We start from the raw sequence: 12,640 nt of genomic DNA on the forward strand, positions 1-12,640 counted from the left end.
TAAAGACAGTTCCATGATTGTATTACAATCAGTCATTTACTTCACACAGTCGGCTGATTTAGGCGATGTGTAATTTTCAGTTGCTTATTCATAACATGTACATCCACCAATTAAATATCAAACTGCTGTCATCATTCTCACATGAGTCTACTACGACAGCAGTTACATGTGTAAATGACAAACATACATGTTAAGAGTAAGCACTTGGAAATGGCACATTGCTGGAATCGGCTGACCATGGAAAGTAAATGAATATGAATATGATCATAATACAGTCAAGGTGGCAAAGAGTCTTGTAACCTCTCTTGACTTGCATAATTAAAGTATCTGCATATATGACTCTGGTTTTTCTCATAGTAAGTTTACTAGTTCTATCTATATCAATATGATAAAAGCTTTCAGCTAGATTGTGCCAGCAGCTGAAAACACAGTGCCGGGACTGCAGTTTGGCAGGGACAGGTGGACTGGAATTAAATATTGTGTCAGATAGAAGGAGTAGAGGGAGAAAAGAGACTGCAAGTGGGAGAGTGGGATTGGGGAAGGGTCACTGATGGCCTAGAGGGAGGCAGCAAGGTTGCAAGATAGGAATGCGGGAGGAAAGGCAGAAAGTTCACAGGGTAGGAATGCGACACTGGGCTATTGGAGCTGGTGAGTTTATGCTGTGCAGGACAATGACCTAGAGGAGTGGATTAAAAGGGGATGCAGGACAGAGAAAAAGAGTCTGTTGGTAGTATAAGTGGATTAACGGAGATCCAGGCCATGAAGATTACAGGGATGGAGGATGTGTTGTAGGCATGACTCCAATCTTTGTAATAAAGCTGGTGCTAGTGGGAAGAATCCATGTGGCACGAGTAGTGAAATGGCCATTGAATGTGAGCATGTTGTGCTCAGTAGTGTGTTCCACTACTGGGTGGTCAACTCTGCTCTTGTCCACAGTTTGGCTTTGATGTCTTCCTTTGTTGTTCTTTAGTTCAACTAATCAAATCATTAGCAAACGTGACACCATATGAAATACATATCCACCATCCTGCCTTTAGTCAAACTCATGTTTTGCAGGCGTGATATCACGGATGCAGACTGCTATGCTGTAATGCATAAAAAAAAACCTTTCCTGGAATAATTAAAATGTAAAGACCTTGTGTGTAATGTATACACTTTTCTAAACAAGGAAATCGTGAACATTCTGTTGTATTATAGGACCAAAATAAAGTGAAATTTATAGAAGAAATCGTAGCTGTCATCTTTCGATGAGCTCAGGTGTGAAACTACTTCTGCCAAAATAAAGCAGTTATAAAAAAATGTGGCTGGTTGTAGTTTTTTTTTTTTTTTTTTTTTCTCTCCCTTCATTCAGTGGTCTTCCTTCAATTTGACCTGGTATGGTACTCAAGGATTAACCACACAAGTGCTCCGTATATAGGGTCTCCTTCATAGCTATGCTACGGCTTCATAGAATTCTCCCAATAACTAAGCCATTCATCTTCTCTACAAATTATCTTATGTGCTCATTCCATTCCATCTCACCGTGAAACATTGTGCTTAGGTATTTAATCATGCTGACTGTGTCGAGCATTATTACTGTGAATATTACAGGAGTGTTTTTTCCACCCTTTCGTATTAATGTGTATTTAAAGCAAGCTGACATCAGTAGCATAAAATTGAAATTTAACCAACTCATTCTGAGCTCCCCTGCAGTCCCCCCAGTGAAGACATTTTTCCATGCATAACCACAGCATCAGCAAGTAATCTAATTCCTGCTCACCTTATCTAACACTGTATGGATATGGTGAATGGAAGTAGGCTTATCACATTTCCTTGGGATATTCCTGAAATTACCATCGTCTCTAACAGTCCCCTTTCAGGACAGTGTACAGAGTTTTACCACTCAAAATGCTTTTAGTTACTCATGTATTTCAGAAACTATTCCATATGCTAAAGACCTCAGTTCACAGTCTGCAATTTGGTTGTATCTAACACTTGCCAGAAATCCAGGAACTTGAATTTGGTTGACGACTGTATCCAAAGGTGAAATAAAAATACATGTTGCTTGAAAGAATGTAACTCAGTATTTGAAAAGAACCACTGATTTTTGTTAATGAAAACAGGGAGGAAAGGTGTAAGGACAAAAGGGGGAGGAAGTGGAATGGGATAGCAGCACAACTGAATCAGAAAGGAAGCACAGTGAATTACAAACTAAAATCTGGCTTCTACAGTATATTCATTTTCTTTCACTTTGTAATTTTGTCATGTATCAAATCTCTCAAAATTTGTTCATCTTTCTGTGGGTCCTGAAAGATTTCACTATTTTCCCAAAACCAGTGATAACTTCTGCACATACAGGGCAGATTAATTATTCCGTAAAATTATGAATAATGTCACAGTTTTGTTTTAAACCCTTATCCCTGCTGTGCTACTGTCAGCATTATGAATAAAATATAGCACAATGAAAAGCACATTGTAAATTTGTTATAAAACTATGTGTTCTTTGTGGCAGATTCCATGGAAGGAACTTACCAAGCTGTTGGAAGTGCAATGAAATTCTGTCAGCTTATGCAGTTTATGGAAATTATGCATCCACTATTTGGTTACACCAAAGGAGGAATATTAGCACCAATGCTGCAGGTATACATTTCACCTAACTTCTAAGCTTTATAAAAAAAAATTGAGATGTCAGCAACATTAGATAAAAAAATCTGTTCTTGCAAATAGGGATCTTGGTATCTCCCATATCGAAATAAAACTGAGAGAAGGCATTTGGTTCATGTAATTTCAACTTGTGTGTGGTGGTGGTCAGCTGACTGCATTTGACATGTCTGAAATAGTAGGAGCTATAGAGTGTGCTCAAGAGAATGGCAGATTGTTTGTCCAGTACTCATTAAAAACAGAAAAGCAATGTAGGCAGTGCGACTGGTCGTTGTTCAGCACACTCAGATGAAGTAATGCTTATCCAGTGCTCTGTCTGGTCACTGTTACTGTGGATGAACTGCCAAGGTGTCCGTTGCACAGTTGCTGTGTACAAAGTGTTGCGGCAATTGAATCTACTGCATAGTCGGACACAGCATTGTTGACTGCAAAACAGCAGGAAAAGATTCTGGTCCACAGATGGAACACCTTTCTTTAAAGGTACTTGGTTCTTTCCATTAAACGGTCTAGCATGTAAGCATGTGTTTTCTTGCTCTGGCCCTTCATCTCCCCCTCCCCCTCCAGCTTGTGCTTCTCCCATTAAGAAACAATGTCTTGTTGCTTTCCCCTGAATGTTTCAATTTACTTTTTCTTGTTATGTTCCCAAATCTATTTGTCCCTCTTCTTTCAATTAATTGTGTTGTATGTCTCCTTATGAAAAATAAAATCAAAACATTTCCTTTTTTTGCCCTGTTCTGTGATGCAGTATTAATTTCTAGAGAAATATAACAGCAATTTTTTTACCAAAAAGATTCACCAACTAAGAGAAAAGAGATGCTGGCACACAGTTGTTAATCGCCAAATTCTTCACAAATATTATTCATTAACTTCCAGTCCGAAACACTCTTCATCTGTTAGAAGCGAGGAATGTTTGGCGTCTCTGCTAGCGCTTGCTGTGAAGAATAGGCTGTGCTGATACAGTGTTTAACTTTCCCCAAACTTGTATCTTCATCACCATCACAGACACATGCCACTGCACAGGCTCTCTTTACTGTGAGCTCTAATAGCATTGCCATAGTAGTCAATCAAACAGTGTACGGCTGAAAGGGTTAAATTTGCCTATGACCAATATTAAGGTAACTTAACACCTAGAATACATATATATTTTGCAACTCATAAGCATTGTATGTGTGTCCAAATTATGTGTTGTGGTTCATCTTTGTGTACTAACTCTCAAACATTCATGCTTTCAGAGCAGAAGTACTGGACAAAAATGACAGAATGTCCATTTGTAACTTTTGGTGCTGCAAATCCTTACCTCAATATTTATTCACCATTTTAAAATTAGAGATCATCATAGAGATATAAACTGTGAAAATAGATAATTCTGTATGTATGCTAATTGTACATTGTAGAAGAGTTGGTAACAGTGTTAATTAAAGAGAAGTGAATCATTCAGACACCACACTATCATAAAGTGACTCTTTTTCTTGTTATAATTTTGTCTTTAGTTTACTGGCTGCAGCACGGCTCCAATGGTGGTTTGTTCAACCATTTTGACCATCTGTAGCTGAGCTTCATACACTACATTCTATGAAGGTCCCCCATCTTCAGTGTCGGTTGTTTCTGCCTTTCTGTACTAGTGATGGTACATGTGTTTCAATGTTACTAGGTTTCAGGAAGAGGATTTGTGTTGTTTGCCTTGATTGATGCTGAAGAACGAATGCAAGAGAAACCAGTTATTTTTTACTTATTCTTTATCTGGAGTGCCATAGAAGTTGTAAGGTAAATTTTTTATTGATTTATTTAAAATTAGAGAGATTTACCTCTTATTTGCAAACCTACATATTCACTTTCTCTATACTTCATATTTCTAAATCATATCAGTGTACTTACTTAGAGTTATGACTTTTCCTTCTAGATATCCATATTACATTTCTCAAGTGTACAAAACAAACTTACCAGTTTTAACATGGCTGCGGTACACGATGTGGATCCCACTGTATCCACTAGGATTCCTTTGTGAAGGAATAATTATGTTAAGGTAAGTTACAAATCATTTATCTGCAATTGTTGCTGCCAAGCTATACTTTGAACAATATTTTGTTAATGCATTCATGGTATGATAAGATGCTTTAGCGAGGTAATTATTATGGGTGTTCAGTCTGTGATGGTGTCAGAGTCTCATCTTCTTCTTTCTGTGTTAAAACCCACAGGTCATGGTCCATTTCATGCATTGTGCCTTCCACTTTGTTAGTCTGTAATTTTAGCTGAACACACATCACGAGTTTCTTGGAATAGTCCTGTTGGTTGTGGTCGTATGCCCTTGCCTTTCACCAATCCGAAAACCAACTCAGCAAGTTATAAGGGGGCAAGTACTGCAAGTGCAATCTGAACCATTGTAGTGTTCCATTTGGGTTAGACATGTATTAATTAAAGAAGATTTAATGTGATTCTTTTTAACCTCTCAATTTGTTCACCATCGCATTGGATACAGTGATGAAAGGCTTCATCCACTCATTGATTGCTTCTTGCTGGAAGGAAATTCAACACTGCAACTTCTACTTTTCTTGAGTAATTCTACAGACACCTTTTGATTATTTTGTACAAAGACGTATCCGGTACCCTTTGTGTAACATCAAAACATCAAAACAGTGTGTCCAACATGAAATTACTACATGCAAGTTTCTTCCAAACAATTAAAGGATGAGGATTTAACCTGCTTGAGCCCAATCACAACCCTTTTCAGAGTTATATCACCTTTAAGGACTTCATGCTTCTCCAGTAAGGAATGGGGGGGGGGGGGGGGGGGGGGGCAGGCAGCTGCCACCCACATGGGACTTGCTACTCCATCAAAGACTATAGGCAGCTAGAAAAGCAGGCAATAGCCTGAGACAAGTCCAACCTCCACACTGGACAACTGCAACTATGTAGATCTGCCACCAGGGTAGGAGTAATATTTATACAGGTCTGGCCAGTGTGCTATGCTAATGTGAGGCAACAATGACATTACTTGATCTGCTTTTCTTGTCTGATCAGCTCATCTGGTCGCTGTTGAAAGATGTCTTAACATCGCCTTTCAGGAGCGGTGGTGGACATATTTTGTGGAGTCAGTGTGCCAAGTAGTTATTCTTATGTCCAACTAATGGTTTCTTACTCCACTCTGCATGGGCATCATAATCGTGGCATCCTGTTCTCTGTTGTTCTGCTGTGTAGCAATTAACTCTGTTTTGTGTCCATATTACATACATCAGTGGTTGTCTGTTGTTGGCATGCAGCCTGGCTGCTGCACACTGATCTGCTTTGCTTCACCTCTTGAGTTACCAAAGTAAGACTTCAAAATTTTACTCAACTTTGCAAAGCCGTTTATTCTGTTGCACTTCACTATTAAACAGCCAAGGCCTTTTTACCAAAGAGATGAAATAGAATACTCAGAACTATGCAAGTGAATAAGGAAGAAAATAAAAAGCAGATGTAAAAAGATTCAATAAAATTAGCACTGGAGAATAAAAGGAGCTGTAGCAAAGTTAAAATCTTAATGACTGCTAAAAAAGAAATAGCAATCAAAAGTGATAAAACATGCAGATAAGGAAGAAATTCTAGAGCCATATAAGGAATTTCTACAGCAAACTGTAAAAAAATGCATGAACCACGAAGACCACCTTCGTCGTTTTCATTTGCACAAGTCCCAAAAGAAATAAGGTAAGCTGTAAATGAAATTTAAGCAAGCAGATAATTGGCTTGGCATTAATCGATAGGAGTTGTTGGTGCCCTCCTGAAGGATATCGTCCCAAATTCTGTCCAGTTGGCGCATTATATCACCAAAATCCTGATCTGGTTGGAGGACCCTGCCCACAATGCTTGAAACATTTTCAATTGCAGAGAGATTCGGCGACCTTTGTGGCCAAGGTACAGTTTGACAAACAGTAGAAACTCTTGCCACTTGTGGGCAGGCACTACCTTGCTGAAAGGTAAGCCCTGCATGGCCTGTCATGAAGTGCAACAAAACAGGGCATATAGAACATTGCCAACGTGCCGCTGTGCTGTAAGAGTATCGCTGATTACCACCAAAGCGGTCCTACTATTGAAAGAAAAGATAACCCAGATAATCACTCTTTGTTCTCAAGCAATAAAACTGTACGGCAGGCGACAGTCAGGTAGATATCCTAACACTGTCCAGAATATCTCCAGACATGTTTCCACTAGTTATCGGGGCTCGATTTGAAATGGGACTCATCACTGAAGAAAATTTTACTCCAGTCAGTAGGATTCCAGTCAGTAGGATTCCAGACCAAAAACAGCAAAGCAGTATGGTGACAGTCAGGCCATCCTAGGCTTACATTTCAGAAAGATAATGGTCGCCCCCCACATTGCAAGAGTTTCTACTGCTTGTATTCGTGCTTGCGAAACTCTACTTTGGCCTGCAAGGTCGCTTGATCTTTCCCCATTTGAGAACATTTGGAGCATTATGGGCAGGGCCCTCGAACCAGCTCAGGATTTTGAAGATCTAATGTGCCAGTTGGACAGAATTTGGCATGATATCCAACAACTCTATCAATCAATGTCAAGGAAAAAGAGGTGAATAACTGCTTGCATAAGTGCCAGAGGTGAGTAAATACATTACTGACTTGCTCAGTTTGTGAATCATCCAATTTTCTGAAATGGTAATCACTCCTCTTTGACTGTACATGTACATCACATCTACAGATTTCAGTCCCATTTGAATAACTCCTTTTTTTCTCCTTAGAGCGTACTTAAGCTTATTGGTGAGGAAACAGAAAAATATCTGACTAAGATCTTTATTGCTTATATACAAATGGGCATCATCCCTGCTTCCTGGAACAAAGCGAAATCCTTCTACACAAAAAAGGAAGTATTCTCAATTTGAAGAATTATTGTCCCTTTAGTTTACTCCCTGTTATATATAACGTTTTGACTAAATTCTTGACAAATATCATCACTGTTATTGTGGAAGAAGCTGGATTCCACATTGTTTATGGCAGAATTGGACATAAACACATCCTGCATGAAATAATTAGGTGAACCAATGAATATGAAATGCATCTATGCATAGCTTTTATAGACTTTGAAGAGTGTGTCAGCCACACTGCTGTTACACAAGCACTGACCGAACAAGGTCTGGAAACAAAGCACACAAACTTGTGAGGCACACGGACCAAAAGCACACCGCCACTGGATCCATATGGAGGCAAATATCAGAAACTAGTGAGGCAGCTTTTTACGAACATTCTTTTATACAATGTTTATCTCCAGCACAGATTAATCTGGCTCACCATAGGATCAACTGGTGTCAGGAGAATGCGTACAATCACAAAATCATTGTTGGTGGACTATAGGCCATAATGGTTCGTGGCACCTCATGTATAATATCTGTGACACCTCGATGACTTCTGCCAGCCTAAGAAAACACAAAAGGTAATTTTCCATTGAAAGATGAGTAAAGCAGGGTGATACTATACCCCCAAAAACTATTTATAACCATCCTCAAGATGGCTATGTTCAAAATCACTTGGAAAGAAAAAAGTATTAGAATAAGTGGAAAAAGACTCACCAACATGAGATTTAATATAGTAGTCCTATCCAGCAATATGACAGAACTGTAATCCTCTATAAAGGATTTATCAGATAGTTTCAAAAAGAGTGGGCCTTAAGATACATCTGTCCAAAACAAATATTATGCACAAGTGTGTAACTTCATGACAAATAACATTGACATAACATTGACCAACAGCTGTCCAAAAATATGTTAATGAGTATATATTTATTTGGAATCAAGCTAGGTTGGAGTGCTCATAGAAGAAATGCAACTATTTTAAAATGTAATAAGCCAACAAACTTAACAAAAAGTTGTTTTCTAACAGTGTTCCTCTCATACCAATATATGGTAGTGCAACTTTGATTTTTAACAAGCTTTTCAAAAGAAAACTATGAACAGCTCAGAGAGCTATGGAAAAGTTACTCCTAAGTCTTACTAAGAAAGATCTGTGTAGAAGTGAAGGCACAAGAGCAGTATAACTGGAGTTGAGGATGTTCGGAAAGGGTAAAGGCTCTAAAATGGAAACACCTTATAAAGGTTGAATTAGCTGAAAAATAAGTAAATATATCTATAAAATCAAGATTGCAATAACAAATATTCATATGTTGGTTTGCAGTACTTCAATATATATTATTATCACATTGACTTGTCATTTTAAACCAAAGCCAGTTGACACTGACAAAAGCTTTGTATTTTCCAGGAACATTCCATACTTTGAAGAGACTCAGAAGTTTACAGTTTCTCTTCCAAATTCATTAAATTTCGCATTCCATTTCCCTACTATGATACGCATTTATTTACTGGTCCTGTTTTTCCCAGGTATGTTATAAATATAAACACATATAGTTAAATACTTGTTTCATAATTATTTTAATGTGTAGTACTTTTCTGTGTGATTTGTTCTCAGTATAGTGGGTGAAAACTGCAAGTGTTAAATGAAGTTGCCTGTTGTTTAAAAAAATGAAATATGAATTGTTATGAAAAAATCCATTAAAGGCTGATACTGTGTAATATTTTTTTTTTTTTTTTGCATAATGTCAGTCACAAGTAGCTCTTCATATAATCAGTCAGAAAGCCAACAAAAATTAATTCTATGAGATTTGTTTTAAAATTACCTCCAAAATAAACAGGATAAGAGTTAGTCATATTTAGTTTTTTCTTTCAGTTTTGAGGAGCAGAGATGGGTGGTGAATTATTTCACATAGTGCAAGACCAGTGTTATAGGGTTAGGTGTCATGAGCAGATTTTCTTCAATAAAATCATCACTTTCTAAGGATCTATATATTTCTTTCCCTTTTTCTGTTCAGGGTCACAACACAAACTGCCCAGTGTGGTAATAGTTTACATCATGGATATACAATTTATAACCGTTGCAAACATGAAATCCATTCACCATCAAGCATCCACTTGTTACATGTTCAAATGGTGTGATCTCTTCTGTTACATGTTCAAATGGTGTGATCTCTTCTCAGTGACATTAATAACATTTCATAAGTATTTGATAAAAAATGTTGTACATGATTCCATCGGTAATAAGTGATCTTGCTTCAAATGATGGTGGCAGCTCCTTTCACTCTTTGCAGTTTCTAGGTCTCTCACCCTTTAATCTACAACTGCATCTCAGTGTGCCATGAGGCATTATAAAGCTGCTGTAACCCCTATAAAGAAAGACCTTCATGTGTTTCTGGTGCCATAAACGTTAGATGTGTCTCCAGCTGTTCCATAACATAACTTACGCTCTCTCAAAACATTTCTGTACACACAACAATATTTCTATAAATTGTTAACCTAGTATCTGCTCTTTACTTTTTAACACACTTAATGAATGTTACAATTGCAAAATAGTTGTCACCATACATGTGCTAATGCCTAAAATGAATGCAAAATGGTCAACAAAAATGGAATAGACAAAATTGGATAATAGTACTGTTGGCCACAGCATGTGTCGCATTATTTTGCAACATCTGAAGTCAAAGGCACTTTATGACTTAATACCCCTTTTTTTTATTTTTTAGTGCAAAACTGAAGAGGTCGCACACAGATCAGCCAAAACATTATGACCACTGCCCACCATATTGGATGCCTCCTGGTGGCATTGCAGTAACAATAGTATGTAAGCAGAGAAGACACTAGTGGGGTATCACCCTAGCGAAGATATGGGCTGCAAATTAGGAAATCCACTGAGATAAGTGGCTTTGACAAAGGGGAGATTATTATTATGTGGAGCCTGTGAATGAGTATCTCAAAAACTGCCAAGCTGGTCACACGTTTACGTGCTACTGTTGTGAGCATATGTGGAGAGAGGTAGGAGGACACTGAACAACAGCTAGGTACTAAATGGTTGTATATCCACGACTCTTAACAGAACGTAGGGATGTGGGGTTCGGAGGCTTGTCTGCTCTGTAAAGTAGGACAGAGAGTGACTTATGGCATCTGTGCCAAAAGAGCACAATGCTGGGCATGCACAAGCGTTTCAGAGCACACCGTTCATCGTACATTGTTGAACATGGAGTTGTGCAGCAGACCATTCATACATGTTCACATATTGACCCAACGACTCATCACTTATGATTGGAGTCGGGTCCGGAACCATTGGGATTCGATGGTCAGTCATGGAAACATGTCAGCTCTTTGTGTGAATCACATTTTTGCTGCACTAGGTTGAGGGTCGTTTCCGCAAATGCCATCATCGAGATGAATGGTGGCTGCAAATGTGTAGCATCCCATGGATGCAGTATTATGCTATGGGAGACATTCTCCTGCATTTGCATGGGGCCTGTGACAGTAATAGAAGACACACTGACAGCAGCAAACGGCCTGCATCCCTTCATGCTTGATGTATTCCCAGACAGTGATACCATCTTTCAGCAGCATAATTGTCCATGTTTCAGAGCCAGAACCATGTCACAGTGGTTTGAGGAGCATTACAGTGAACTCACTAAATTCACCTGATGTAAATCATATGGAACCCCTCTGCATACACAAATCAGAGGCCCATTATTTACGCAAATTACACAACCTGTGGGGATTGTAGAGTAGAACATGTTCCATAGTCTGTGCTTTATATGCTAAAACCTCCAATAACTCGTGTGACAAACATATATTAAAACATAAGGGGTTAAAAAACTGACACTGTTTTAGAAAGGGGTGCTGGTTAGCACTCTCACTTCTCAGGAACATAGCAGGTAATGCAAGATGAAGCATCCTAAAAAGAAAGAAAGAAAACAAACTCCTGGAACCAACAAAGAAACAGAACTTGCCTCTTACAGGTGGTCAAGGCAGTTACAGAAAAAGAAGCAATAGTTTCTTGTTGAGCATTACTGTACCCCAAGAATTTCATGGTTGCAGTATGCAGAAGACAGTCCTTTCATTGCCAGAAACACACGCAATCAGTTTTTTCAGTGGAAAAAAGGAGAAGTTGTCATCTTTGCTCCATGTGCAGATACAGTTGAGTCCGTGCTAAAGTCATCACTCAAGTAAACAGGTCCACAGAGAGCTGCACGGACAATGAAATCATCAGTTAAGAGAGCCTGAGATGTCTGATGTGAGTCAGTTGATAATGGGGTTAATTGCTATAGAAAATAAAGTTATGCTCAGCAAGGTGCCCAAAGTACACAGTTTACAAATAGAGCCAAAGACACGTATACATTAAAAATCCTTTTTTAAAAAGGTTGCCAAATTTGGGCAGAGGGGTTTGAAAGCCCCCTTCTGTGCATTATACGGAGGATGCCCGTCGTCTAGCGTGTGTCATGGGCTTTCTCTAACTAAAAAAAAATACAGCTACAATTTGGCACATCCACAGATCGATGCCTATGAAAGGCACATTGGAATCAACAACAATGTAGGAAGAGACAGATTGCTACTTACCAAAAAGAAGACACATCAACTTGCAGACAGGCACAATTAAAAGACACACACATATCGCTTTCGGCCACAGCCTTTGTCAGGTCAGAAAATAACCCTGTACACACACACACACACACACACACACACACACACACACACACACACACACACACACACACACACACACACACACACAAAAACCACCAACTACAGCATCTCAGACTGTAATGTAACATCCAATTGGGATGCAAGCAGCAATCTGGAGGGAGTGGGGAGAGAGACAAATGCTGTATGGTGGCATGTGCAAAGATCAGACTGCCAATAGGTGCAGAATCAGGAAGTTGTGGTGTAGGGGGGGTGGGGGAAAAAGGTGAGGAATGACAAGAGGATGTGTTTGCAGAGGGCTGCATATAAACGGGGTGGGAGATAAGAATCGGGAGGAAATGATAGATCAGAGTGGGTGGAAACTTTTGGATGGAGGGTGTGGCGACAGTATATTATCATAGGTGAGGCTGGGATAATTATGAGAGTCGATAATGTGTTGTAAGGATAACTCTTATCAGTGCAGTTCAGAAAAGCCAGTGGTGGAGGGAAGGATCCAGATGGTTCGGGTAGTCA

The 12,640-nt window shown here is 38.9% G+C and overlaps 1 protein-coding gene across 6 annotated transcripts in view; it reads left to right on the forward strand.

Annotated features, from left to right (window-relative positions):
* LOC126412875 (very-long-chain (3R)-3-hydroxyacyl-CoA dehydratase) overlaps positions 1-12,640 on the forward strand; it is a 162,715-nt gene that overhangs the window by 139,543 nt on the left and 10,532 nt on the right. For all 6 annotated transcript variants that reach the window (XM_050082751.1, XM_050082750.1, XM_050082756.1 and 3 more), the window contains exons 7-10: positions 2,492-2,619; positions 4,292-4,404; positions 4,541-4,663; positions 8,877-8,995. In XM_050082751.1, the coding sequence (XP_049938708.1) occupies positions 2,492-2,619; positions 4,292-4,404; positions 4,541-4,663; positions 8,877-8,995 (483 nt within the window). The remainder of the gene's footprint in view (positions 1-2,491; positions 2,620-4,291; positions 4,405-4,540; positions 4,664-8,876; positions 8,996-12,640) is intronic.

Source organism: Schistocerca serialis, chromosome 7, assembly GCF_023864345.2.
Source record: "Schistocerca serialis cubense isolate TAMUIC-IGC-003099 chromosome 7, iqSchSeri2.2, whole genome shotgun sequence".
Classification (NCBI taxonomy): Eukaryota; Metazoa; Arthropoda; class Insecta; order Orthoptera; family Acrididae; genus Schistocerca; species Schistocerca serialis.